Genomic DNA, 27,133 nt, shown 5'->3' on the forward strand with positions numbered 1-27,133 from the left:
GACTGTCCTCTGGGTCGACACAAATCTACACTAAATCTGCCTCCCAAATGGCACCCAATTCCCTTTGGGCTCTAGTCGAAAATAGTGCACTAAATAGGGAATAGGGTGGCATCTGGGATGCAAGCTAAATCTTATGCTGAGCGAGATTGCATGATCACTGAAATATTGTTCCGAATAGGGAGCAAGCTCTCCCGGGAAAAGCCTTCCAAGGCAGAATGTTTTGCTGCCGTGTTGGTCCACTGCCAAGCTCATCCGTTCTCACCCGACACAACCAGTCGCCCGCAAAGTCTGCAGTCTCATACAGCCATGCTGTTGGGATACACAGCCATTACCCAGCCATCCTGCTCAAGGCCTCGGAGCCGTTTCTGTTCGGGTGCTGCTGCTACAGCACTCCACTGCTGAATCGCTGTCTTTGTCTCTCTGATCATTCATGACCTCATTGAAACTCATTAAAAGAAAGGTCCTCTTATGGTGTATTACTTGGAGATGGGGAGTTCTCCAACTTATGCCTTAGGACCTCTGCTCAGATAGATGTGGAGGATTGAAAGGAGGGATTTGGTGAATGGCAGAAAGTGTGTTGACAGGGACTGTGATCTTCTTTCCCCAGGGCTCAAGAGGGAGGCACGCCGAAACCAGCCCAGAGGTGAGTCTTTCTCTATTCTTATTTTTTGGGGGTCTATTTCATCTGATGTTGTTGGGTTCAAATACAATTTGAAATCGAGCTGTTCTGGAGCGCCATATGGGCAGGGTTTGCAGTTTAAGGACTGTTATATTGGTCAATTTAGCCAGGCAAGCTCAATCAAGTACGGATAAATCATTTCAAATACTATTTGAACACAGATCCGGTTGTTGTTTTTTTGTCTCTGTAGTCATATGAATGGCATGAATGATAACTCATTTTCCCCAGTTGTTCGGTAGTACCAGCTATTGAAAACGTTTGTGTTGCCCAAATAATTGAATCAATTGTGATTGATTAAACACGATTAACATGATTAAACTTGAACTTAACTTTGGCAAAACCTTTGAATAGAATTGATTGAGTTACTGGTCCCCCTCTCTCTACCATTTATTACAGGCTTGACATCTGCACTTAGTAACTCTGTAACTTTCCCAATTAATCACACATTGATCTCAATCGTAGAGTTTCGCTTTAGTGTTGTTTAATTGGGCCCAGGGCCGTGTTCATTAAGCACCAGGTCTCTTGTAAAAGAGGTCTTCTGATCTCAACGGGACTTCCTGGATAAATAAAAGTTCAATTAAACCAAACTTAAGAAAATGAACTGAAACAGGGTTGGACTATCTGAACATTTGTCCAATAAGAAACTCTTTTTCATTTTCCGATGCAAAATATTTTGCCACTTCATGCCCTAATCAACGCAATCCAGGTGTCATCATCAGAGACTTCTTGTTTTCATGTCAGGATGGACGGGTTAGGCTGTGGGGATGTGCCGAGTGAGGACGACCAGGGGAACGAGATTGAGTGCGAGCAGGACCCTCCCAACTGGCAGGCGCTGGTTAGCCGAGAGGTCCTGGCGGGCCTGACTCCACAGGAGATCAAAAGACAGGAAGTCATCAACGGTGAGGCCGGTGGCCATTTTGGCTCTACATACTGTACAGCTGCCTGGGGATCAATCATACAGATAGATAGCTGTTGAATATTCAAAGTAGTTTCATGCTAACTGTTTAGCTTTGAGATGGCAAATATGATGCGCTGTATTACAATATGTCCTTTACATTTTTATACCTTTATATCCTATCCTATCCGCCCCAGCCTCACCTAAACCTTGTTGACTATTTGAGTATGTCTATGACCAAGCCTACTGTGTCCATTCAAGTCAAGTGGTGAACTCTTTCATCATGATTATCAGTGATGGTGGGTCCGCTAGCTAAATAAACCACAACAAGTCGCGAAAGGTTTGTGTGACGTTTTCGTAGGAAAGTCTCCAAATTCTATGTTGCGTAGATCCTGATATACCAGGAAATGTGCAAGCCTCAATCCCAAATGAAAATCTTGGTTCCACCTCATTGTCTTACATCAGGTAGCGTGACAGCCGTCTGCGGGTGCGTTAGAATAGCACCATCTGTCAGAAGACAATGGGTTCCACCTGTCTTATGACGGTTTGACCATAGAGATACGATAGAGCAGCGTTTCCCTAACTCGGTCCTCAGGACCCCAAGGTGTGCACGTTTAGGTTTTTGTCCTAACACTACACAGCTGATTCAAAGTATCAAAGCTTGATGAGTTTATTATTTGAATCAGCTGTGTAGTGTTAGGGCAAAAACCAATACGTGCACACCTTGGAGGACCGAGTTTTGGAAACCCTGTACTAGTGGCTGATGTCATAGACCTGCATAGCTTTAGAATGGGCTGATAATGGCAGCTATCGTGTTCTGTTTAATTCTGTGGGTCTGAATGTGTGCGTCTCCACAGAGCTCTTCTACACAGAGCGGGCACACCTGAGGATGTTGAAGGTGCTGGATAACGTGTTCTGCCAGAAACTAACCCGAGACAGCATCCTGCCTCCTGGAGACATTAAACACATCTTCACTAACCTAGAGGAGATTGTCCAGCTACACGGTACACTGTGTGTGTGTGTGTGTGTGTGTGTGTGTGTGTGTGTGTGTGTGTGTGTGTGTGTGTGTGTGTGTGTGTGTGTGTGTGTGTGTGTGTGTGTGTGTGTGTGTGTGTGTGTGTGCAATGCTAGCTGTACTCACTGTGGGGCTTCCTCTTCAAAGCTACAGTCAAACTCCTCTCTCAGGGATAATGCTAATTTACACAACTAGAATTTTCACTTCCTAAATCATTGAAATTCACCTATTCTCAAACAAATGTCCTCTTTTCCCTGACTTTTCTCTTCCTCCCTACAGTGTGGATAACGGAACAGATGACGGTCATTCGGAAGAAGAACGAGACGTCAGTGATAGACCTGATAGGAGACGATCTACTAGCTTGGGTAAGAGAAGACTTACCTTTATAGTGCACTACTTTTGACCAGAGCCCTCTTGGCATTTTGGGATATATTTTCAGTCACTGCAGGAGAGGGGGAGTATTACATCCAAAAGCCATTGCTAACATTGCTGTGTGTGTGTCTGTGTCCTTTTCTGTGTCCCTGCATTTCCATGTCCCCCTGTGCGTATGTGGGCGCGCATGTTACCATGTCCCTCTGTGCGTGTGTGGACGCGCATGTTACCATGTCCCTCTGTGCGTGTGTGGACGCGCATGTTACCATGTCCCTCTGTGCGTGTGTGGACGCGCATGTTACCATGTCCCTCTGTGCGTATGTGGGCGCGCATGTTACCATGTCCCTCTGTGTGTGTGTGGACGCGCATGTTACCATGTCCCTCTGTGCGTGTGTGTAGTTCAGTGATGACGAGGAGGAGAAGATCAAGCGGGCAGTGGGTACCTTCTGCAGTAACCAGCCCTTTGCCCTGGAACTCATCAAGACCCGGCAGAAGAAAGACCAACGCTTCACCTCCTTTATGCAGGTACGACACAGTATACTATACTATATTCTACTGTTCATGGGTTGCATGTTGTGTCACAATATTGTTCTGAAGGTTCTCTTGACGACCGGGCATTCTACTCCATGCATTCTCAGTTGGAGCTAATGAAGATTTTGCATTATAGTGGCTTGGAAACACAATGATATCTCTAAAGGAAAAAAACTGGCTTTCATCATCATTGTGATGTCGTCAGATTGACCATTTGATCTGGAGTGAGTGACTGTAGTCCTGACTCGGGTGTGTTTCTCTCGTCCCGTAGGAGGCTGAGAGCAACCGTCTGTGTCGCAGACTGCAGCTGAAGGATATCATTCCAGTGGAGATGCAGAGGCTGACCAAGTATCCACTACTGCTGGAGAGCATAGCCAAGTACACAGGTACAGTAGACAGCACCACTATAAAACACAGTCTGTCCACACAACTAATAAAGGTTGAGATATTGGCCTGAAAATGATTTGGATGCCGTATCATCTCTCTTTTGTGTCCATCTGTTGGGAGATAAGTATTGCATTTCTTTGTAATAGTTGATTAAAGAGGGATGTATTTCCAAGCCGAATTATCTTTTAATGTTTAAATAAAATGACTGAACTAAAGGAAAGCAGATTTAGCTACTCAAAGATTGTAAAATCTGTCAAAAATTGCATGAAGATTAGGCTATAAATAATCTTGGTTTACCCAGAACTAAGATATGTTTACGTAGTCTCTCCATAAGAGATTAGGCTGTAAATAATCTTGGTTTACCCAGAACTAAGATATGTTTACGTAGTCTCTCCATAAGAGATTAGGCTGTAAATAAGCTTGGTTTACCCAGAACTAAGATATGTTTACGTAGTCTCTCCATAAGAGATTAGGCTGTAAATAATCTTGGTTTACCCAGAACTAAGATATGTTTACGTAGTCTCTCCATAAGAGATTAGGCTGTAAATAAGCTTGGTTTACCCAGAACTAAGATATGTTTACGTAGTCTCTCCATAAGAGATTAGGCTGTAAATAAGCTTGGTTTACCCAGAACTAAGATATGTTTACGTAGTCTCTCCATAAGAGATTAGGCTGTAAATAATCTTGGTTTACCCAGAACTAAGATATGTTTACGAAGTCTCTCCATAAGAGATTAGGCTGTAAATAATCTTGGTTTACCCAGAACTAAGGTATGTTTACGTAGTCTCTCCATAAGAGATTAGGCTGTAAATAAGCTTGGTTTACCCAGAACTAAGATATGTTTACGTAGTCTCTCCATAAGAGATTAGGCTGTAAATAATCTTGGTTTACCCAGAACTAAGATATGTTTACGTAGTCTCTCCATAAGAGATTAGGCTGTAAATAATCTTGGTTTACCCAGAACTAAGATATGTTTACGTAGTCTCTCCATAAGAGATTAGGCTGTAAATAATCTTGGTTTACCCAGAACTAAGATATGTTTACGTAGTCTCTCCATAAGAGATTAGGCTGTAAATGAATCCGTCATCATCATCATGTCTTCACATTCTCGTGGACGTGGGTTTTTGTTATGCATTTATTTGGTCCACTCCATGAGACTGATATCATCTGCTTGTTTTTTTTTTTTGCCTGACAGAAGATGCAGAGGAGAGGGACAAGGTGAAGAGGGCCGGGGAGTGCTGCAGGACGATCCTCAACTATGTCAACCAGACAGTGAAAGAGGCAGAGAACAAACAGGTAACTGACTATGGAGAGGACAACCAGTGGGACTAGACACATGGTGAACACATGCACACATCTGGCTACACCAACAGTTGTCATGGTGCAGCCACGTTTCAATTGAAAACTGTGGGACACTTGCAAGCTAAATGAAGCGAAACCAGTTCAGACTGTACCAATGGGATTCAAACACTTCCTACCTTAATATGGCTGTCTACAGTGGCTTGCAAAAGTATTCACCCCCTTTACAACATGGAATTAAAATAGATTTTTTGGGGGGGTTTGTATCGTTTGATTTACACAACATGCCTACCACTTTGAAGATGCAAAATATTTTTTATTGTGAAACAAACAAGGAATAAGTGCATAACTATTCACCCCCCCAAAGTCAATACTTTGTAGAGACACCTTTTGCAGCAATTACAGCTGCAAGTCTCTCGTGCTATGTCTCTATAAGCTTGGCACATCTAGCCACTGGGATTTTTGCCCATTCTTCAAGGCAAAACTGCTCCAGCTCATTCAAATTGAATTGGTCTCTCTGATGTACAGCCATTTTAAGTCACACCACAGATTCTCAATTGGATTGAGGTCTGGGCTTTGACTAGGCCATTCCAAGACATTTAAATGTTTCCCCTTAATCCACTCAAGTGTTGCTTTAGCAGTATGCTTAGGGTCATTGTTCTGCTGGAAGGTGAACCGCAGTTCCAGTCTCAAATCTCTGGAAGACTGAAACAGGTTTCCCTCAAGAATTTCCCTGCATTTAGCACCATCCATCATTCGTTCAATTCTGACCAGTTTCCTGGTCCCTGCCGGTTGGTGTTCTCGGTGTGATTAGACCAGAGTACCTTCTTCCATATGTTTGGGGAGTCTCCCACATGCCTTTTGGAAAACACCAAACGTGTTTGCTTATTTTCTTCTTTAAGTAATGGCTTTTTTCTGGCCACTCTTCCATAAAGCCCAGCTCTGAGGAGTGTACAGCTTAAAGTGGTCCTATGGACAGATATTCCAATCTCCGCTGTGGAGCTTTTCTGCTCCTTCAGGGTTATCTTTGGTCTCTTTGTTGACGCTCTGATTAATTCCCTCCGTGCCTGGTCCATGAGTTTTGGCGGGCGACCCTCTCTTGGCAGGTTTGTTGTGGTGTCATATTCTTTCCATTTTTTAATAATGGATTTAATGGTGCTACGTGGGATGTTCATGTTTCGGATATTTTTTTATAACCCAACACTGATCTGTACTTCTCTACAACTTTGTCCCTGACATGTTTGGAGAGCTCCTTGGTCTTCATGGTGCTGCTTGCTTGATGGTGCCCCTTGCTTAGTGGTGTTGCAGACTCTGGGGCCTTTCAGAACAGGTGTATATATACTGAGATCATGTGACAGATCATGTGACACTTATTTAAATAAAGTCCACCTGTGTGCAATGTAATTATGCACCTTCTGAAGGTAATTGGTTGCACCAGATCTTATTTAGGGGCTTCATAGCAAAGGGGGTGAACACATATGCACGCACCACTTTTCCGTTTTTATTATTATTATTATTTTTAAACAAGTAATTTCACTTCACCAATTTGGACTATTCTGTGTATGTCCATTACATGAAATCCAAATAAAAATACATTTAAATCACAGGTTTTAATGCAACCAAATAGGAGAAACACCAAGGGGGATGAATACTTTTGCAAGGCCCTGTATTTAAGTTGACCAGTTCCTCTGCTAAGCTATGTAATCGGCTTTTCCTTGCTGTTTTTATTGCTGCCACCTGTTATGCATTGTCTGTTTTCTGCTAGCCTATCATAACCCCAGCCTCCACCTATTTGGTTCTGCTTTTTTCCCCCATCGGGGGGATTGATATATCTCACTCACTGCCTGTATTATAATGGTAATAAGGGACCCATGGCTCTGGCAGTCAGCTCCCATGAAGGAGCAGAGCCAAACACCAATACCAGATGTTTTGTCATCTATGTTGGTTTCTTAAAGGGTTAAAGGAATATGTGAGTTTCCTGTCTGAACTCTATTAATGCAAAATGTAGCAAACAGTACAACTCTTGTGCCTGCTACCTTTCTACCAGAATATATCAGCTAAGGGACTGAATAGCATTTAGATCCTATCAAATGAGTGTTCTAACTGTATACTGTCTAGCCAGTATAAGTGTGTGTGCTCCTCTCCCTACAGAGGTTAGAGGACTACCAGAGACGCCTGGACCTGTCCTCTCTCAAACAGAGTGAGAACCCAATGATCTCAGAGTTCAAGGTGAGACTACTTGTGTCTCCATTTATTTACATGCATTTACCTTTATTTGACATGGGAAGTTAATTGGACATATTCTCATTGGCAAGAACCCCCGTTGGCTTAAAGCTGTAGAAAGGTGCCTGTTCTGACGTGTGTGTGTGCGTGTGTGTAGAGTCTAGACCTGACCAAGAAGAAGATGGTGCACGAGGGACCTCTCTCCTGGAAGGTCAACAAAGACAAGACCATCGGTACGTACCCATAATTCAACAGAATGTGTTTTAGCGGTGTAGAAATGTTGATCATGTAGAGAATAATTAGTATTTTTTACCTTTAGGACAATTGCTATTTCCATTTTCAGCTTAGCCTTTTGGTACGCTAGAGTTGTCCTCATCCAATGCTGAAAAGCTAAGTAGGCTACAACATACAATAGAAGACTGAGAAGAAGACCCGGGGTTCACATGCTATAGTAGTTTTATCCCACATGAGGACTAGCTTGTCCTGTTGAGTGTAAGTGATTTTCTGTGTGTTGTAAACCGTCTTCTCTCTATACCAAATGCCAGGACTGAGAGAAACCAAATGTTCCCCATGCCATACCAATGAATCAACAACTTGAGTCATGTTGTCATGAATTTCAATGATGTTTATCAATGTATTTCAGTGTCTGTGATGCCATTTGGTTATAAAAACAAAAGTATTACCTTGAACTTCCTCCTGTGCCCTCAGAGCTGTACACGCTGCTCCTGGAGGACATCCTGGTGCTGCTGCAGAAGCAGGACGAGCGGTTGGTCCTCAAGTGCCACAGCAAGAACTTGGCGGGCACCGCCGACACCAAGCACATCTTCAGCCCCATCATCAACCTCAACACCGTGCTGGTGCGCTCGGTAGCCACCGGTGTGTCCATTCAGTTCTAACAATATTAAAGCATTTTCCCTCCTTTATGTTTCAGTAAAACGCTAAGGGATGGGGCTGGAGAAATGTAACCACCCTCAAATTCATAGACAGAGCTATAGATGCAAGGACTGACAATCTATTGTATCAACATTATAGTTTTAACCACAAACTTATATTTTGGGTTTTGAAGGGGTACGACAGTTGAACTAAGCTCATGAGGCATTTATAAGTTTTATTCTTGAAGAATTAATCAAATGTATGTAGCAACTGTTATTTCCCTATTAAGGGGGCTATTTAGTGTGAATTATTTTTAAATCTGATATAAATAGTTATTGCTCTATTTGCTACGTTTCCATCTGTGTTGTTCTGACTGTTGCATCTCACTGAAAAGGCTCCTGGAATCATATCTTATCAAATTGCTTCAAGCAACATGTCTGTAGTAGCCTGGTCCCAGATCTGTTTGTGCAGTCTTGCCAACCACCATGTTTGGCATGACAGTGACTATTGGCGTAAGCTTTTTGGAACCTGCCTGATCTTGCAATAGCTCACATTCTGTTTTACTGACGTGAAATTGGAGTTGGCTACATAGCTTAAACAGACCTGGGACCAGGCTATATCTAGTGGACTTTGGAGAGGAAAGACAACATAGTAAAGACTGTCAATATAATGTATGTTCTAATGATATTGTCTCTTCTCCTGTCAGACAACAAGTCCTTCTTTGTGCTGTCTATGTCCGACAACGGAGCCCAGATCTACGAACTGATGGCCCAGACCGTGTCCGAGCAAAGAACGTAAGTCTGTTTGTCTGTTCATCCCAAAGTCACTTTATTCAAGCATCCCAGTCAGTTGTTACCTGGCTGGAACTAGGATTGCAAAAGTGATTTTTAAATGCCTCGCAAAGAGGGGCACCTATTGGTTGATGCTGAATATCCCTTAGAGCATGATGAAGTTCTTAATTACACTCAGTCACTACAAAGATACAGGCGTCCTTCCTAACTCAGCTGACGGAGAGGAAGAAAACTGCTCATGAAGTACAATAGAGTGTCTAGTTTGAGAAACCGATGCCTCACAAGTCCTCAACTCGCAGCTCCATTAAATAGTACCAGCAAAACACCAGTCTCAACATCAACAGTGAAGATGCGACTCCGGGATGCTGGCCTTCTCAGTTGTGCACTGGGCCTCCCACTACTCTTTCTATTCTGGTTAGACAGTTTGCTCTGTTCTGTGAAGGAAGTAGTACACCACGTTGTACGAGATCTTCAGTTTCTTGGCAATTTCTCAGATGGAATTGCCTTCATTTCTCAGAACAAGAATAGACTGATGAGTTTCAGAAGAAAGTTCTTTGTTTCTGGCCATTTTGAGCCTGTAATCGAACCCACAAATGCCAACGCTCCAGATACTCAGCTAGTCTAAAGAAGGCCAGTTTTATTGCTTCTTTAATCGGAACTTCAGTTTTCAGCTGTGCTAACATAATTGCAAAAGGGTTTTCTAATGATCAATTAGCCTTTTAAAATGATCAACTTGGATTAGCTAACACAACCTGCCATTGGAACACAGGAGTGATGGTTGCTGATATTCCATTTTTTTTTTTAATCTGCTGTTTAAAAATGTCTACACTGTATTTCTGATCAATTTGATGTTATTTTAATGGACAGAAAATATGCTTTTCTTTTAAAAACAAGGACATTTCTAAGTGATCCCAAACTTTTGAATTGTTGTATGTGTATGTATTTATATGACAAAACACATCACGACAAGAGAGACAACACTACATAAAGAGAGACCTAAGACAACAACATACTGTAGCAAGGCAGCAACACATTACAACACAGCATGGTAGCAACAGAACATGACAACAACATGGTAGCAGCACAAAACATGGGACAAACATTTTTGGGCACAGACAACAGCACAAAGGGCAAGAAGGTACATCATGCAAAGCAGCCACAACTGTCAGTAAGAGTGTCCATGATTGAGTATTTGACTGAAGATATTGAGATAAAACTGTCCAGTTTGAGTGTTTGTTGCAGCTTGTACCCAGTCGCTAGCTGCAGTGAAGTGAAAAGAGGAGTGACCCAGGGATGTGTGTGCTTTGGGGACCTTTAATACTAACCTAAATGAAAGAGTGAAAAGAATGAAGCCTGTACAGAATAAAAAATATTCCAAAACATGCATCCTGTTTGCGACAAGCCACTTAAATAATACTGTAAAAAATGTGGCAAAGATATGACATTTTGGGAATACAGCTAGTTATAGTTTTGACTTAAATTAGCTTGAAAATCTATAGCAAAACTTGAAAGTAGCTTTCTAGCAATGATCAACAACCAACTTGACAGAGCTTGAAGAATTTTAAAAAGAATGGCCAAATATTGTACAATCCAGGTGTGCAAATCTCTTAGAGAATCACAGCTTTATTCGCTGCCAAAGGTGTTTCTAACTTGTATTGTCTCAGGGTGGTGAATATTAATATTTTTTTCATACATTTTTTTATAAATTTTGTGTAGATCATTGGCCAAAAATTAAAATTAAATCCATTTTAGTCCCGCTTTGTAACAACAAAATGTGGAAAAAGTAAATTGGTGTGAGAACTTTCTGAAGTCACTGTAGATGGTGCAATTCCCAGGAAGACAGGATGGGCTCGCTTTCTATTTCTATGGTTGGTCTGTTTCTCATTAACTCCTCCCATCCACTAGGTGGCAGTGTCTGATAACGCAGAGCGCAGAAACCATGAAGACGAAAACACACATCATACCTTTACCCCAAACCGAGTGAGTTCACTGGCCTTGTTGGCTTTTTATATACACTGCTCAAAAAAATAAAGGGAACACTAAAATAACACATCCTAGATCTGAATGAATAAATTATTCTTATTAAATACTTTTTTCTTTACATAGTTGAATGTACAAAATCACACAAATTATCAATGGAAATCAAATGTATCAACCCATGGAGGTCTGGATTTGGAGTCACACTCAAAATTAAAGTGCTAAACCACACTACAGGCTGATCCAACTTTGATGTAATGTCCTTAAAACAAGTCAAAATGAGGCTCCGTAGTGTGTGTGGCCTCCACGTGCCTGTATGACCTCCCTACAACGCCTGGGCATGCTCCTGATGAGGTGGCGGACGGTCTCCTGAGGGATCTCTCCTGGACAGTCTGTGGTGCAACGTGGCGTTGGTGGATGGAGCGAGACATGATGGGACATCTGGGACAGATGTGCTCAATTGGATTCAGGTCTGGGGAACGGGCGGGCCAGTCCATAGCATCAATGCCTTCCTCTTGCAGGAACTGCTGACACACTCCAGCCACATGAGGTCTAGCATTGACTTGCATTAGGAGGAACCCAGGGCCAACCGCACCAGCATATGGTCTCTCAAGGGGTCTGAGGATCTCATCTCGGTACCTAATGGCAGTCAGGCTACCTCTGGCGAGCACATGGAGGGCTGTGCGGCCCCTCAAAGAAATGCCACCCCACACCATGACTGACCCACCGCCAAACCGGTCATGCTGGAGGATGTTGCAGGCAGCAGAACGTTCTCCACGGCATCTCCAGACTGTCACGTCTGTCACATGTGCTCAGTGTGAACCTGCTTTCATCTGTGAAGAGCACAGGGCGCCAGTGGCGAATTTGCCAATCTTGGTGTTCTCTGGCAAATGCCAAACGTCCTGCACGGTGTTGGGCTGTAAGCACAGCCCCCACCTGTGGACGTCGGGCCCTCATACCACCCTCATGGAGTCTGTTTCTGACCGTTTGAGCAGACAAATGCACATTTGTGGCCTGCTGGAGGTCATTTTGTAGGGCTCTGGCAGTGCTCCTCCTGCTCCTCCTTGCACAAATGCTGAGCTAGCAGTCCTGCTGCTGGGTTGTTGCACTCCTACGGCCTCCTCCACGTCTCCTGATGTACTGGCCTGTCTCCTGGTAGCGCCTCCATGCTCTGGACACTACGCTGACAGACACAGCAAACCTTCTTGCCACATCTCGCATTGATGTGCCATCCTGGATGAGCTGTACTACCTGAGCCACTTGTGTGGGTTGTAGACTCCGTCTCATGCTACCACTAGAGTGAAAGCACCGCCAGCATTCAAAAGTGACCAAAACATCAGCCAGGAAGCATAGGAACTGAGAAGTGGTCTGTGGTCACCACCTGCAGAACCACTCCTTTATTGGGGGTGTCTTGCTAAATCCCTATAATTTCCACCTTTTGTCTATTCCATTTGCACAACAGCATGTGAAATTTATTGTCAATCAGTGTTGTTTCCTAAGTGGACAGTTTGATTTCACAGAAGTGTGATTGACTTGGAGTTACATTGTGTTGTTTAAGTGTTCCCTTTATTTTTTTGAGCAGTGTATATTTTATATGTACTTTTATACACTCTGCTTTCTAATGAAAAAAGGCACATCGCCCTAGTTTATAATTTACGTTTGTGTGTGCGTGCATACGTTTGGCATGTGTGTTGCAGTGTGGAGCGAGACGCAGTAGAGATTATCAGCACGGGGGTGCCCAAACTGAACAAAGACCCTGAGCTCACCTCCATGGGAGGTACCCAGTCCCCAGGTATCAATAACTAGACATTTAATACATTTTCAAAAATCGAATCAAATCAAATTTTATTGGTCACATACACATATTTAGCAGATGTTATTGCGGGTGTAGCGAAATGCTTGTGTTCCTAGCTCCAACAGTGTAGTAGTATCTAACAATTTAAAAAAAAACATCTACCCTATGAAAAGCTATGTGAGTTTGACTATTCTTCATGCAGCTGTAACACACCTTCACTACCCATGTATCTGTGTCCCCTAGAAAAAGACGTCTCTTCCTTGCCGGGTCTGCAACCCACACCCACATCGACCAACCCATTTGACGGTGTCAAATCAGACGACGAGGAAGAAGAGGACTCGCCACTGCCAGACAGAAGAGAAGAACAAGAAGAGGAGGAGGAAGTGGAGGAGGTAGATGAGGAGGAAGTTGAAGCTTTTCTGGATGGAGAGCTGGCAGACAGATTGCCCTTCCTCCAGGAGAGGTCACGCCTGGGCATCGCCATCGACGACGAGGATCCCGATGACGCCTTCGGCATGCCACCCTCCAGAGCCGAGGAGGCCCTAAGAACCTGTGAGTTCACTGCCTTAGCCTTAGACCAATATGTCACATACAGTGATAGAATGACACATTGAATGGCACACTAAATGTTTTGCAACGGAAACTGAAAATGAGTGTTTCTTCTTAGCCTAATGAACATGACCCTGTAGCCACGCTGACTCTCTCTCCTTATCCCAGTGGCCGCCCTGAGGCAGGTCCTTCTCAACCACATGACGAACAGAGCAGAGGGCAGCGACAAGGACAAAGAGAAGGGGAAAGAAAAAGAGCAGAGGAAGGGCCGAGCCCCTGGAGGCCGCCTGCTGAGGACCACGTCCCTGAGGGGCCCAGAGGACAACAACAGTATCTCGGCCCCAAGCAGCGTAGCAGCACCCTCTACTGGCTCCTCGGAGAATGGCGCCTTGGAGAAGACCGAGGCAGGGAGGGAGGAGGAGGCCCCGGGGTCCAATGAACTACCATCTGGGGACACAGGTTTCTTTGAGACTTCCGAGGAATACGGTGAGCCAACTGGGACATTCAAGGCAGAAAAGCGGCAGGGGATTCACCCCTTAGGTTAAGTAGTATTTCACTTAGTCATGAATCGTTGTCAATAGGAGACAAAGTTCTAATTCTACTTAAGTGGAAGTTAGGATATACTGTTGCTTTTATAGCATGTTTGAGGTTCCTTTTTAATTGTGGAAGTTAAAGTACTCAGGTGGGCATAACTTACCCATTTCCAACCGTCTCTCCCTCCCTCCCCATTTCTCTTTCCCTCCCTCCCCAGGCAGTTACATGGTCCTGGAGGGCTACGGGGCCTCGGGGGAGAGCAGCACGGACAATGACGGTCAGGCGAGTGGCGGGGGGGGCCCGGACATCGACCTGAAGAAGCTGCTCTCCTCATCCTCGCAGACAGGGGGTGCCGGCCCCAAACTCAGACGCCAGGTCATGACCCACATCCGCCTGCTCCAGGCCAACCTGCAGCACCTGAAGGTACACAATCAACCCCCCTTTAAGTAACATGAAGTTTCCTCCCCCCTAGATCAGACCTGGGTTCAAATACTATTTGAAATCATTACCTCTGGATTTTGACAATGATGCCCTTTATCTACTTCCCCACAGTTCGATGAACTTGTGGATACCGTTTTTATATCTCTGTCCAGTAATGAAGGAGGTTAGAGGTAGTTTCACGCGCCAATGCTAATCAGTCTTAGCCATAGACTGACAGTTATTGTGCTATCTGCTTGCATGGCACTAGTTAGCAACTTAAGTCAAACAGCACGCAGAGAAATACAAATGGTATCCACAAGTTCATCTGACTCTGGGGAAGTAGTTAAAGTGCCTCATTGCCAAAATCCCAAAGTATCCCTTTAAAAGTGGTTGATTGAGTATGCCTGATTTAGACCAATTAGAGTAGTCCCAAAATGGCAAACCACGCCCATTCAGTGCTTCAGGCAGGCTAGAGTAAGTGCTTAAAAGTGCATTATGCAGAAATTGCTGCACCATTTCCTGGTTCCTAATATTCTAATAGTTCGCCTAATTTCAGTTTGTGACAAAACAAGCAAGTATAGTGTAGAGAATAATTGTACCATCTAAACCATTGTGAAATTTTCAGCTGTTTAACCTAGTGTACAAAACTGAAAGTAAAAGACGTGAAAACGAAACTTAACAATGGGAAGCATAGAAATAGCACACATAGAACAGATCTACCGCTTCTTAGACATGCTTTCGATGAGAATGACATATCTATAACTCATATCTCTACGTGAATTTGGTCAGATCTTCCAAAAACGGACATATTGCAGCTTTAAAGTATTTGAAAGATTTCAGATAAATCAGATCTGACTTCAAATGCTAAGGTCAGTTTTTTGTTCTTAGCTGATCTTTGATGTGTGCCCCAGGGCATCTTCGTCCCAGAACTCGCGCTTTGAGTGAAATGTATGAGAAGGGTTTTATAGGTAAAGTTATTCAATGTCTATCATGCAGTCTCTCATGCGGCATGATCAAGACATCTGTTTGTCAATCTGCCTGTTTGCTCATACTATTATATTTGTTTTACTGTATGGGTCCATCTACCCATACACTAATTTTATCCATCTGTATGTTCATATGTTCTACCAGAGCTAAGTTTCTGTCAACAATCTGCTTTCAGGAAGTGGAGACCAAGTATAATGAACTGCGCCAAAGGCTGACTGAAACAGCTACTGACACAGAGGAGAACAAAGGTACTGTGAATTATTGATACTGCATCCCATATGACACTCTGTACTCTTTATCAGTAAAGTATCCGGGTGCGTCCCAAATGGCACCTTCTTCCCTATAAATTGCACTACTTTTGAGAGCTCTATGGGCCCTGGTCAAAAGTAGTGCAATTTATAGGGAAGAAGGTGCTGTTTGGGACGCACCATGATACTTATCATGAACAGATACAACAGTAGTTCACATGCACAGGATGCTTGAAAGGGCTTTTGGAGTACATACGCGTAGATATATCTTGTGCTCCACCGATACATAGTTATTTCTGCAGGCATTGAAGTTTGAGTAAACCGTACACACGGGACAACAAACAGAATACGTATCACAACTTAAAACCAGATATGTTGTTGGTTAACATAAGTATAGGTTTTGTGGTCAAATATCAAAGAGAAAAACACGATGAGGAAAGCAAAATCAAAATATGTGTGTATTATTATTATTTCTCTTTCTGTTGTCTCTCTCGCTTCGCTCTTCAGATAATAGTTAGTGATGACAGAGCCCCTTCCCCTCCACCACAAGAGGACGAAGGAGGGACACGGAGGACGACACCTCTTCCTGTCCTCTGGAGGCCCACCACCTCAGCCCCCCACCCCTCCCATACTGCTGTGGCCCACAGTGGAGACTGGAACGATCAGGGGACCCCCCAGCACAAATGGCAATCAGGGAAAAGAACGCCACAACTCACACAGCGTTCTCACTAGGACCATTCCACCCCCAAACACCCCACTTTGGAAATGAACACAAGTGCTGGTCAAAGTGTACTGACTACCACCACCATCAGGATATTAGTAGATAGGGATTGAAGTTATTTTTCAACCCCCGCTTCTTTCTCCTCCTGTGGATAAAGAGTGCCATCTTCCCATTGCTCACGTGCATTCAGCATTCGGAACACACCACTTTCAATATATCCATCGGGAGTCAGAAACACAACTGTACGTGATGCTATAGTCCAACTTAAAGCACAACTGTGTTGTGGTTAATGGTTTGGACCTGGAGGACCACCATGACAAAGGCTTAGCAGAGTGAGAATGCGGGGTGGAGAGGGTGGTCAATATACATACCTCTTCAGTTGGAATCATTCCATGATTGATCAAATTCCACTCTAACAAAAAATGGCAAGTTTAATGCGTGTTTTTTCTAAACGTAATAATATGTTAAGTGAACCCCCCCCATCATGCCTACAACATTGAAAGCCTTGTAGATTTTGATTAGGTATCTTAAGACATCCTGAAGTAATTCTTTAATCACTTAGGGGTGAATCCTATTGTAACCTCCACTTAAGTCAAATGTTCCCTTAAGTTAGGATTCTCCCTTTAATAGGTCCTCAAGTGATTTAGTGGATCTCACTAACCCGCATCCTTAGCATGAAGCCTTGGTCTTGTTCACAGTAGATGGTGAAAGAATAAATTGACAAACTCCATTTTCTTGAGAGATATTTCAGTGATATACTGCCAGTGGTGAGGTGATAACAGTATACCGGTATACCAGTATACCAGCGCTCCATTTGTTCACCTTTTGGTGTGGCTGTATCTCCTCTGGCTTGAGTTGTGGCTCTTGGGAAGCGTGTGGTGTGATATAGCAAAATACAAGAGGACAGTCTGTCATTAGAGTTATTGACTTCCCTCTGAAGTCATGTAGTATTCATCCATTCCTAATTGATAGGGACCCTCCTGGCTCGGGGAACACCCCCAGCTCTTTGACCAGTTTCCGTATACTTTCAATTTTTCTGGTTTTGGAACTAAACTCTCTACGTTACTGTACATCGTCCTTTGTGTACGAGCTACTGAGAAAGTCTCATAAATAAGCTTCTGGGGTGAGAGCACAGGACCTGTGTAATTTCATGGTTGGATTGAGAAAGGACTGGCACAACAAATATATTACTTTCACCAGCCGGAAGACTTGGATGAAAAGGACTTCTATGGACTATTTTAAATGTTTTTAAAAAATGACTAACAGTTATGAAAAACACTGCATCTCTTAAAATAAGAGCAATCTTTAAAGACAAAAAAACAAAAACATTTCTCTCCTGCTTTCTACATTATACAATCATGTATTACTTTGACAGAAACTACTAAAACCAGGAGAGAATAAGACTGCAACGTATCCCTAAAATATTAAATGTAATCTGTCTTTTTATTATTTTTGTCTAGACGTTATATTTTTATTATATTATTGTGAGCACTATTATTATGGTCTCTGGCTCTGTTGAAAACGTAAATAGTTATTTTAGGTGAGAGATTTAAATTTGACTGATCTATTGTATTAAAATGAAAGGAAAGTTAATCTTCCTGTGTAAAGGGAGGGAAATATGAGTTTGGAATATCGGCCAAAACTACACAACTTAAAATGTTCAAATATCATTAAAGAAGCTTGCTGGAAACACTGATGGTGGAGCGTTATTCTCTGTGCTTGGATGTGAAAATACTGCCGTATATTTTGGTATATCTTCTTGTTACGAATGTTTATGTTTCATTTTATGAGCATTCTAGGGAGTTTTTCAGAGCCACTGTGCTTCTACATCTGCATTGCTTGCTCTTTGGGGTTTTAAGATGGGTATCTGTATGGTATGGTCAAGGTAATTTTTTTGAACAGTCTGGCATGGACATGTTGGCCATGATTTGACCTGTAATCTTTCTGTCATACAGAAGATGTCAAAATCGAAGGAAAACCGAGAGAAGAAAAGCACTGACGCAGGTTAGAGTTGTACCCTGTCCACTATAGAATTTATGTTGGCGATGCGCTTGTAAGAGTTTATCCATAGAGATGTATAGATGACCCTAGTGCCAAAAGCCTGTTTTAGCATGGACAGCACCATAGATGACTTAAACCATTTGAATAAGTCAACTGGGTGAGACTTCCCATGAGTTAAGGATCACATAATTCCATCCAGGTCATGAGGAGGGATCAGCCACTGAATTATACTTGTGAGCAAACATTCCATAACTGCAGGTGGCAGTAAATCACCAACCTTGGCCTTATACCTGTTCTATAATGGTTCAAACAACACAATTCAGGTGGCAGTAAATCACCAACCTTGGCCTTATACCTGTTCTATAATGGTTCAAACAACACAATTCAGGTGGCAGTAAATCACCAACCTTGGCCTTATACCTGTTCTATAATGGTTCAAACAACACAATTCAGGTGGCAGTAAATCACCAACCTTGGCCTTATACCTGTTCTATAATGGTTCAAACAACACAATTCAGGTGGCAGTAAATCACCAACCTTGGCCTTATACCTGTTCTATAATGGTTCAAACAACACAATTCAGGTGGCAGTAAATCACCAACCTTGGCCTTATACCTGTTCTATAATGGTTCAAACAACACAATTCAGGTGGCAGTAAATCACCAACCTTGGCCTTATACCTGTTCTATAATGGTTCAAACAACACAATTCAGGTGGCAGTAAATCACCAACCTTGGCCTTATACCTGTTCTATAATGGTTCAAACAACACAATTCAGGTGGCAGTAAATCACCAACCTTGGCCTTATACCTGTTCTATAATGGTTCAAACAACACAATTCAGGTGGCAGTAAATCACCAACCTTGGCCTTATACCTGTTCTATAATGGTTCAAACAACACAATTCAGGTGGCAGTATGCACCCTCATAGAAGGACATTCTAATATGTATTGGGTCAGGGGGGAATACTTATCAACTGATTTCAATCTGAATTGTAACATTTTGGCACTGTCAACAAGGACTGTCGCTGACTGGATGTTTTCTATTTGTCACACGATTCTCGGGAAACACTAGACAATGTCGTGCGTGAAAAGTCCAGGAGGGCAGCTATTTCTGAGATACTGGATCCATCCGGCGTGCCTGACACCGACAATCATACCACACTCAAGGTCACTTAGGTCACTGGTTTGGCCAGTGTTTCTAAAATTAATTTGAACAGTAACTGAATGCCTCGATGTCTGTCTGCCAGCTTTATATAACAAGCCACTTGACTCAATGTCGGTAGGAGCGATCTGTTTTTGTGAACGGGATGGTGTACCTAATAAACTGGCCAGTGAGTTTAGATACCTGCTATGCTGATTTTTTATTATTATTTTTTTTTTTTATTTAACCTTTTTTTTTTAACTAGGCAAATTCTTAGTTACAATGATGGCCTAACCCTGCCAAACCCTAACAACGCTGGGCCAATCATGTCAGGTTATGATACAGCCTGGAATTGAACCAGGGTCTTTAGTGATGCCTCAAGCACTGAGATGCAGTGCCTTAGACCGCTGAACCACTCGGGAGCCCAATGAGGTAACATTATAAACTATACCATATAAAAACCTGCCCTGCTGAAGGGATGGCGCCAGAAGAAATGGCAGCAGTTTTACGGGCGCCCAATTGTGCTATTATGTGGGGTTTTTCACGTTGTTTGTAACTTATTTTGTACATCATGTTTCTGCAACCATATCTTACGGCATATCTGTGCATATTTGTAAACAGCTGGTGCAAGAAATCTAAGGAAGTCTCTAGATTTTGCTCGCCTGAAGTAGAGTATATTGTGATCATTTGCTGGCCACACTACTTGCCTAAAGAGTTTTCAGCTATACTTTTCGTGGCTATTTATTTACCACCACAGACAGATGCTGGCACTAAGACCGCACTCAGTCAGCTGTATAAGGAAATAAGCAAACGGGAAACAACTCACCCAGAGGCGGCGCTCCTAGTGGCCGGAGACTTTAATGCAGGGAAACTTAAATCAGTTCTAGTTCCTGTGCCCAAGAACACAAAGGCAACCTGCCTAAATGACTACAGACCCGTATCACTCACGTCCGTAGCCATGAAGTGCTTTGAAAGGTTGGTGATGGCTCACATCAACACCATTATCCCAGAAACCCTACACCCACTCCAATTTGCATACCGCCCAAACAGATCAACAGATGATGCAATCTCTATTTCACTCCACACTGCCCTTTCCCACATGGACAAAATGAACACTTATGTGAGAATGCTATTCATTGACTTACTCACATCGGCTGCGGAGAGCGTGATCACACAGAACAGCTGGTGTCCGGAACAGCTGATGCTCTCATGCATGTTTCAGTGTTACTTGCCTTGCCAACTAGGTGAGGGGAGTTCTTTACTAACTAGTTACCTTATTATGTCAATCAAGTAAAAGGGAGAAGCGGACACTCGGCTCTCCATGGAATGAGTTTGACACGTCCCAAATAGTAAATATTTGTCCAGCTGCTTTTTGAGTGTTCTCTCCCAATGGACAGGTATGGCAAAGACCAATAATGCCAGAAATTATTCGCACAGAGCTATAGCGCCACACAACCGTGCTAAGATTATATGTGTTAATGATTATCTCGTTATCTCAACTAATGATGTTGCCCTCAACAATGTCATGCTGACCAAGCCTGTACGTGACCAACCCAATATCACACCCTTCCCCAAAAAGTTGGCTGCTGGACCTTCATCAGGTGCCTTGCCATAAACGGTATAAAATGGGGAGTTCTGAGCACTCTTGGCTTCGTCTAGTTTGGGTCTGCCATTACCTGTGTCTCCATCACCATGAGAGCCCTCATCCTGGCCTGTGTCTTATCCTGGTGGTGGACTCCCAGGCTCAGAAACCTAAGCCTTGCAGTGAGTACACATCTGAATTATTTGACATGTTTTATCTGGAAAAACAGCAGCGTTGATAAGAGACGCAGAGCCAAATCCTGAGTGAATTTCTACATGTTATACCTGTTGAATGACTGCTTTTAACTATCCATGCACTGAAAAAAATAATATTTGCTCTACAGAGTAAACCCACAGATAATTTTATAGCCTACTCTTGGTTACTAATTTGCAGTCTAAATGGAGTGAAACTATTCTTTGACTGATTCTAAATTTATGTTCTACTTACTTCTTTCTCAACTTCAGCCTCACCACAATTTCTGAATGGAGTTATGACCATGGTAAGATTCTTGACAACTGCAATGATGATTTCTCTATAGAGCACAAACATTCTGAGATACTCTCTCTGTCTCTCTTTCTCAGGCTGTTGCTGGCGGGTCTGTTATGGCCAATGGACGGTTCACATGACTCTCTTGGATAGAAAGTGAGCTTTAGAAACTATGGGATGCATTTCAACGAGGCGTTTGCTGTAGACCAGTTGATGCTCTTCAGAGAGATACGGCGGTAAGAGCACAACAGGGCCTTCCACATATGAATTACTGTCATTTGAAAAAACACATTTCTCAGGTACAGTAGCTACATCTTAAAGAGCGACTCCGGTGACTAAATTTAGACCTTTCTCCGTCCCCCAAAAATCCCCCAAAAGTTTGGAGTGGTACAATGCTGCAAGATTGGTATTGGTAATTATCAGGAGCACCATTAGCCACTGCAAAAGCTTCAGCTACTCTTCCTGGGATCCACATGAAACATTACATAGTATATACACTACCGGTCAAATTTTTTATCAGTTATGTTGTGACATGGTAAGGGGGGTTATACAGAAGATAGTCTTATTGGTAGAAGACCAAGTCCAAGAACAGCTCAAATAAGCAAAGAGAAACAACAGTCCATCCTTACTTTAAAGGCATGAAGGTCAGTCAAGTAGGAGAAATAGTCTCGGTAACCTACAATATCTATGAACCATCAATGGCAGACAGGGAAAGATGGAGACAGCTATTCTGAGAAATTTAGTACAGATATGAATCTCCGCATATGTATTTCCCACCGTATAGCATGGTGGAGGAGGTGTTATGGTGTGGGGGTGCTTTGCTGGTGACACTGTCTGTGATTTATTTAGAATTCAAGGCACACTTAACCAGCATGGCTACCACAGCATTCTGCAGCGATACGCCATCCCATGTGGTTTGGGCTTAGTGGGACGATAATTTGTTTTTCAATAGGACAATGACCCAAAACCTCCAGGCTGTGTAAGGGCTATTTTACCAAGGAGAGTGATGGAGTGCTGCATCAGATGACCTGACCTCCACAATCCCCCGAACTCAACCAAATTGATGGTTTGGGATGAGTCAGAACGCAGAGTGAAGGAAAAGCAGCCAACAAGTGCTCAGCAGCATATGTGGGAACTCCTTCAAGACTGTTGGAAAAGCATTCCAGGTGAATCTGGTTGAGAGAATACCAAGAGTGTTCAAAGTTGCCATCAAGGCAAAGGGTGACTATTTGAAGAATATATAATCTAAAATATATTGTGATTTATTTAACACTTTTTTTGTTACTACATTATTCCATAGTTTTTATGTCTTCACTATTATTCTACAATGTAGAAAATAGTAAAATAAAGAAAAACCCTTGAATGAGTAGGGTTTTAAAACTCTTGACCGGTAGTGTAGTACAGAACATTATTAATCAAGGGTTGAAATACATCAATTTTTAAAAAATCACACAGTCTACATATCAGTACATACACACAATATCTAGGTCTAATACATAGTACTGTGCAATTACAATACAATATATATAAAATAGCTTTGTCTCTTCACAGTCCCCTTTGTGCAGTAAGGTGTTATTTTATTTTATGTTTTGATTCCCTATCTCGACAAAAAAAAATCCTAACCAAATGCTACCCTTGATGATGTACTTTAGATGTGCACCATGGCATCCATTTCAGTAAGGGGTCACATGTATGAATTGAAGCCCTAAAAGTGGATTTTAGGACTTCAATTTATGTACATTACAGCAACTAACCTTAGAAAAATGTCCTTTAAACAACCACCACTCTCTAGGGCTACTACTATGAGATCAAGTGGGCCACATTGTCCTGTAAGAAGAAGAGACTAAAATCCAGCTTCCATCTCATGGAGGTCCCCGAAGATGCCAATCTCATGGGTCAGATTATCCTGGGAAGCTCCTCCCTTGGTATTGGGACAAACTTGTTGGTCAACACCTGGTACAGAAAGGTCCCTGGGACGAAAAATGGTGAGAAGACCTAATTTGATGAAAAAAATGTAAATGTCTTTTCAATTGTTAACTACGTTACATGAAACATGTACAGGTTTGAACAGACAGACAAGAAATATTTTTAGTATTTATGGCACAAATCCAATGCAAGTCAATATCCTCTATGTTGGCTTTTGATGTGCTTCATGTCCAAATAATCTTAAAGAAACGAGCTACACAGTACATTTTAGACACTTCAGGATGATTGACAGTGTTGAAAACTGTGAAAACTGGGGATATTGACATTGGATTCTGCTTTAAATACAAATTAGTAGCCTTTGGCCAGGTAGGAAAAAAATGCTATTATTGCTACATTTTCCATAAACTGCTGATCGTAATTGATAAATTAGGCTACTTGTAACTCTCTCTCCTGTTCAGACCAGTAGATGAGCACCTTTGGCTGCCTGCCCATCACCAGCATGTACCCCACCGCTGCAGGATGGAGCACCTTCAGGTTTGCGAAAACCATCCACACCTACATGTAGGCTATTCAATATTTAGCATTACCTGCTGAAACTGGATATAAGTTGTCCTTAAGCACTAGGCCTAGATTAAATCCGGGCCGTGGAAGATCCATGTTGTAGCACGGAAGATCGACATTGGATGACATTTAAAGCAAATTTCTGATTAACCTGGCATCTGCAACGTTTACTTTGAATGCAATCTCCGTGACCACGGTAACATTGCCTTTAAATTGTGCATAGCCAAAAAAGAGGCGATCGGACTGAATTGAATCCAAATCCTAACCACACCATTAGAGGGGATAACCCAAAAACTGATCTTTGATACTGTAAGTCTCTACTAGGACAACTTCCTCTTACTTGGTTTTCTTGTCCCCAAGGACACGGTAGCTATTAGACTGTATGTTGAGACAGGTGACTTTTATATTATACAATGTTATAGTATTGTTCAGATTGTATTGTGTAATGCATGATTGAAGATTCAGACACATGCTACACTTGGGGACAGTGGTAGTGCAGTTTCACGGGGCCCCCGCAAGAGATATTAGACAAGTCTGACGGAGTAAACAAAATCTCTGGACACATCTTTTGAAATCAAAGTTTTGCGAGAAATATTATTTAAAGTCACAGAGGACTATTGCAAGAAACTATATACCCATAGGGCGGCGCATAATTGTGTCGTCCAGGTTAGGGTTTGGCCGGGGTAGGCCGTCATACGAATTTGTTCTTAACCTCTCTGCGCACAGAACCCAGATTTAAAAAGGATTTACTGCAAAAGAATACGATGCGATTATCTGAGGATAGAGCCCCATAAAAAAAAAAACTATTTCAACCAGCACAGGCGTAACAAAATCACAAACTGCAATAAAATAAATAGTTTACCTTTGACGATCTACCTCTGTTTGCAATCCCAATGCTCATTGTTACACAATGAATGGTCTTTTGTTTGATAAAATCAATTTTTATAGCCTAACATGAAACATTTTGTGAACCGCTTGTGTCGTGAATTCCGTCTCATTCCATTTTCGACGACACATTCGAGGTAAATACACACACTAAACGTGACTTTTCCAGTCATGTTTGGTTTCATTGCAATCAACTGGTTTGTTTGTAAATGTATTTTTTGTTTGTAACACAACCAAACCTGATAGGTCGTTTCGCGGGACGTACTGACTGAAAGAAACCGATTTGAAGACAACAAGTAATGACATTGTGCACCAATGATTTGCCCACTGTTTCGTTGATTGACTGTATTTTAACCCAATGACCACTGATCATCTTGAAATCTAGCTGGGTAGATAGTCAATGAGCTGAGGTAAACAGCAATATGAAACGTTTATGTGTTGGGAGACCAACCCATGTAGTAAACTCCGGCGTAAAGAGGGTCATTCGCCATTGAAGTTTCATACCGGAAGGAGCAACGCATGTTGCGCACAGCATTGTTTTGGTAAAACGCATATTCAGTTGTTTATATATCAATCAGTATGGCGACTAAATCTGGGAAAGCTAAGTCTAGATATACAGATGTACACACATTTTAGAAGAAATTGATCGAGGACGATTCATTTAGCGATTCCCAAATGGAGGAATATTTTTTGAACGGAGAGGACATCGTATTGGACTGGTAAGTTCTTCTCATGCTAATGCCGTTGTTTGAAAATAATGATAGAAAATATTATTTGTGAAATGAAATAGCCTATTTGAGGCTGTTGAGGGGAGGGCAGGCCCACAACAATGGCCAAAGTGAAATGGAGACATTAGATACAGCTGATCTGTTGTAAAATAGTAAAGACAGTAGATCTAGCTGGTCTGTCATAATATAATAGAGACAGTAGATCTAGCTGAAATGTCATAATATAAATAAGACAGTAGATCTAGCAGGTCTATAATAATATATTCAACCTTGTGTTCCCTGTACTCTATATATCTGTTTATTATACCTGTTGATACAGGGCTCATATGTGAAACTATTCTAACTGAAATGTTTCTTTCACAGTGACACTGACTCCGAATGGGAGCCCCCAGTGCCAAGGTGTCCATCCCCCACTGAAGCTGGTTCATCCAGCTCCTGCCACATGTGGTGTTCATCTGCCCAAATGTATTTCTGCAGGCATGGATGTGCTATGGCACCTGGCATCAGCAGCACAATATTGTGTAGAGGACTGAGGGTCTTCCAAATATTGAAAGTGTTATTTTGTAAATGTATTTTTTCCCCATGTTTTTTCTCCATTTTTGGGGGGTGTGTGTTAATACCATTTTGGTATTTTGTATATAGTTATTCCATTCAAAATGTATAACTTCACCAATTTGGACACTTGGGTACATTTGGGCTACTTGTGTGGGACACCTGGGTGACTTCATGATAAATGTCATGTAGCACACTCATTTTGGAAGTTATCATTCTGAAACTTTGCACAAGTACTGTTGCCCTCTTATGTTTTTCACTGAAATTGTCCCCATCATCCTATCTGAATGTTTGTTTTTATCTTGTTCATTTTAATTAAAGATGATGATATAAAAAGAAAAAAACATATGTTTTTTTCTCCATTGTATTATCTAAACCAGATCTATTGTGTTATATTCTCCTACATTCAATTCACGGGAGAGTAGCCTAGTGGTTAGAGCGTTGGACTAGTAACCAGAAGGTTGCAAGTTCAAACCTGCAAATCTGACCTGAACAGGCAGTTAACCCACTGTTCCTAGGCCGTCATTGAAAATAAGAATTTGTTCTTAACTGACTTGCCTAGTTAAATAAAGGTAAAATAAAAAACTTCAGAGTTTTCTTTCAAATGGTACCAAGAATATGCATATCCTTGGTTCTGTGCCTGAGCTACAGGCAGTTAGATTTGGGTATGTCTTCAGGCGGAAATAGAAAAAAGTAGGGGGGTAGCTCTGACTTGCCTAGTTAAATAAATAAATGCAATCCATTTTTTTGTAATTTTTAACACTTTTTTTGAGAGTTTGCAATTGGGATCCTTTGCTCCAGTCAAGGCGATTTCCAGGCAAAAAGCAGACATGGAAATTAATAATATTCTAAGTATTTTGAAAATTCCCCACAAAAATAGTTTCCTTTATAAAATTCCCCTAGTGTTCCTGTTTGATACTATTATTGGAAGGGAGAGGTAGAGATGAGATACTTATTTTGCATTCCTTCAGTGC

General features: G+C 42.2%; 1 protein-coding gene across 2 annotated transcripts in view; it reads left to right on the forward strand.

Annotated features, from left to right (window-relative positions):
* The window catches only part of arhgef12b (Rho guanine nucleotide exchange factor (GEF) 12b), a 113,840-nt gene extending 95,854 nt beyond the window's left edge, over positions 1 to 17,986 (forward strand). For both annotated transcript variants that reach the window (XM_024393629.2, XM_024393630.2), the window contains 18 exons: positions 608 to 643; positions 1,421 to 1,578; positions 2,432 to 2,578; positions 2,869 to 2,954; positions 3,361 to 3,486; positions 3,764 to 3,878; positions 5,075 to 5,175; positions 7,330 to 7,407; positions 7,559 to 7,634; positions 8,110 to 8,277; positions 8,981 to 9,068; positions 10,971 to 11,045; positions 12,740 to 12,834; positions 13,081 to 13,389; positions 13,555 to 13,872; positions 14,138 to 14,343; positions 15,503 to 15,575; positions 16,083 to 17,986. In XM_024393629.2, the coding sequence (XP_024249397.2) occupies positions 608 to 643; positions 1,421 to 1,578; positions 2,432 to 2,578; positions 2,869 to 2,954; positions 3,361 to 3,486; positions 3,764 to 3,878; positions 5,075 to 5,175; positions 7,330 to 7,407; positions 7,559 to 7,634; positions 8,110 to 8,277; positions 8,981 to 9,068; positions 10,971 to 11,045; positions 12,740 to 12,834; positions 13,081 to 13,389; positions 13,555 to 13,872; positions 14,138 to 14,343; positions 15,503 to 15,575; positions 16,083 to 16,093 (2,266 nt within the window). In that variant the 3' untranslated portion in view covers positions 16,094 to 17,986. The remainder of the gene's footprint in view (positions 1 to 607; positions 644 to 1,420; positions 1,579 to 2,431; positions 2,579 to 2,868; positions 2,955 to 3,360; positions 3,487 to 3,763; positions 3,879 to 5,074; positions 5,176 to 7,329; positions 7,408 to 7,558; positions 7,635 to 8,109; positions 8,278 to 8,980; positions 9,069 to 10,970; positions 11,046 to 12,739; positions 12,835 to 13,080; positions 13,390 to 13,554; positions 13,873 to 14,137; positions 14,344 to 15,502; positions 15,576 to 16,082) is intronic.
* Positions 17,987 to 27,133: the final 9,147 nt, after the last annotated feature.

The sequence above is a fragment of the Oncorhynchus tshawytscha genome, linkage group LG30 (assembly GCF_018296145.1).
Source record: "Oncorhynchus tshawytscha isolate Ot180627B linkage group LG30, Otsh_v2.0, whole genome shotgun sequence".
Classification (NCBI taxonomy): Eukaryota; Metazoa; Chordata; class Actinopteri; order Salmoniformes; family Salmonidae; genus Oncorhynchus; species Oncorhynchus tshawytscha.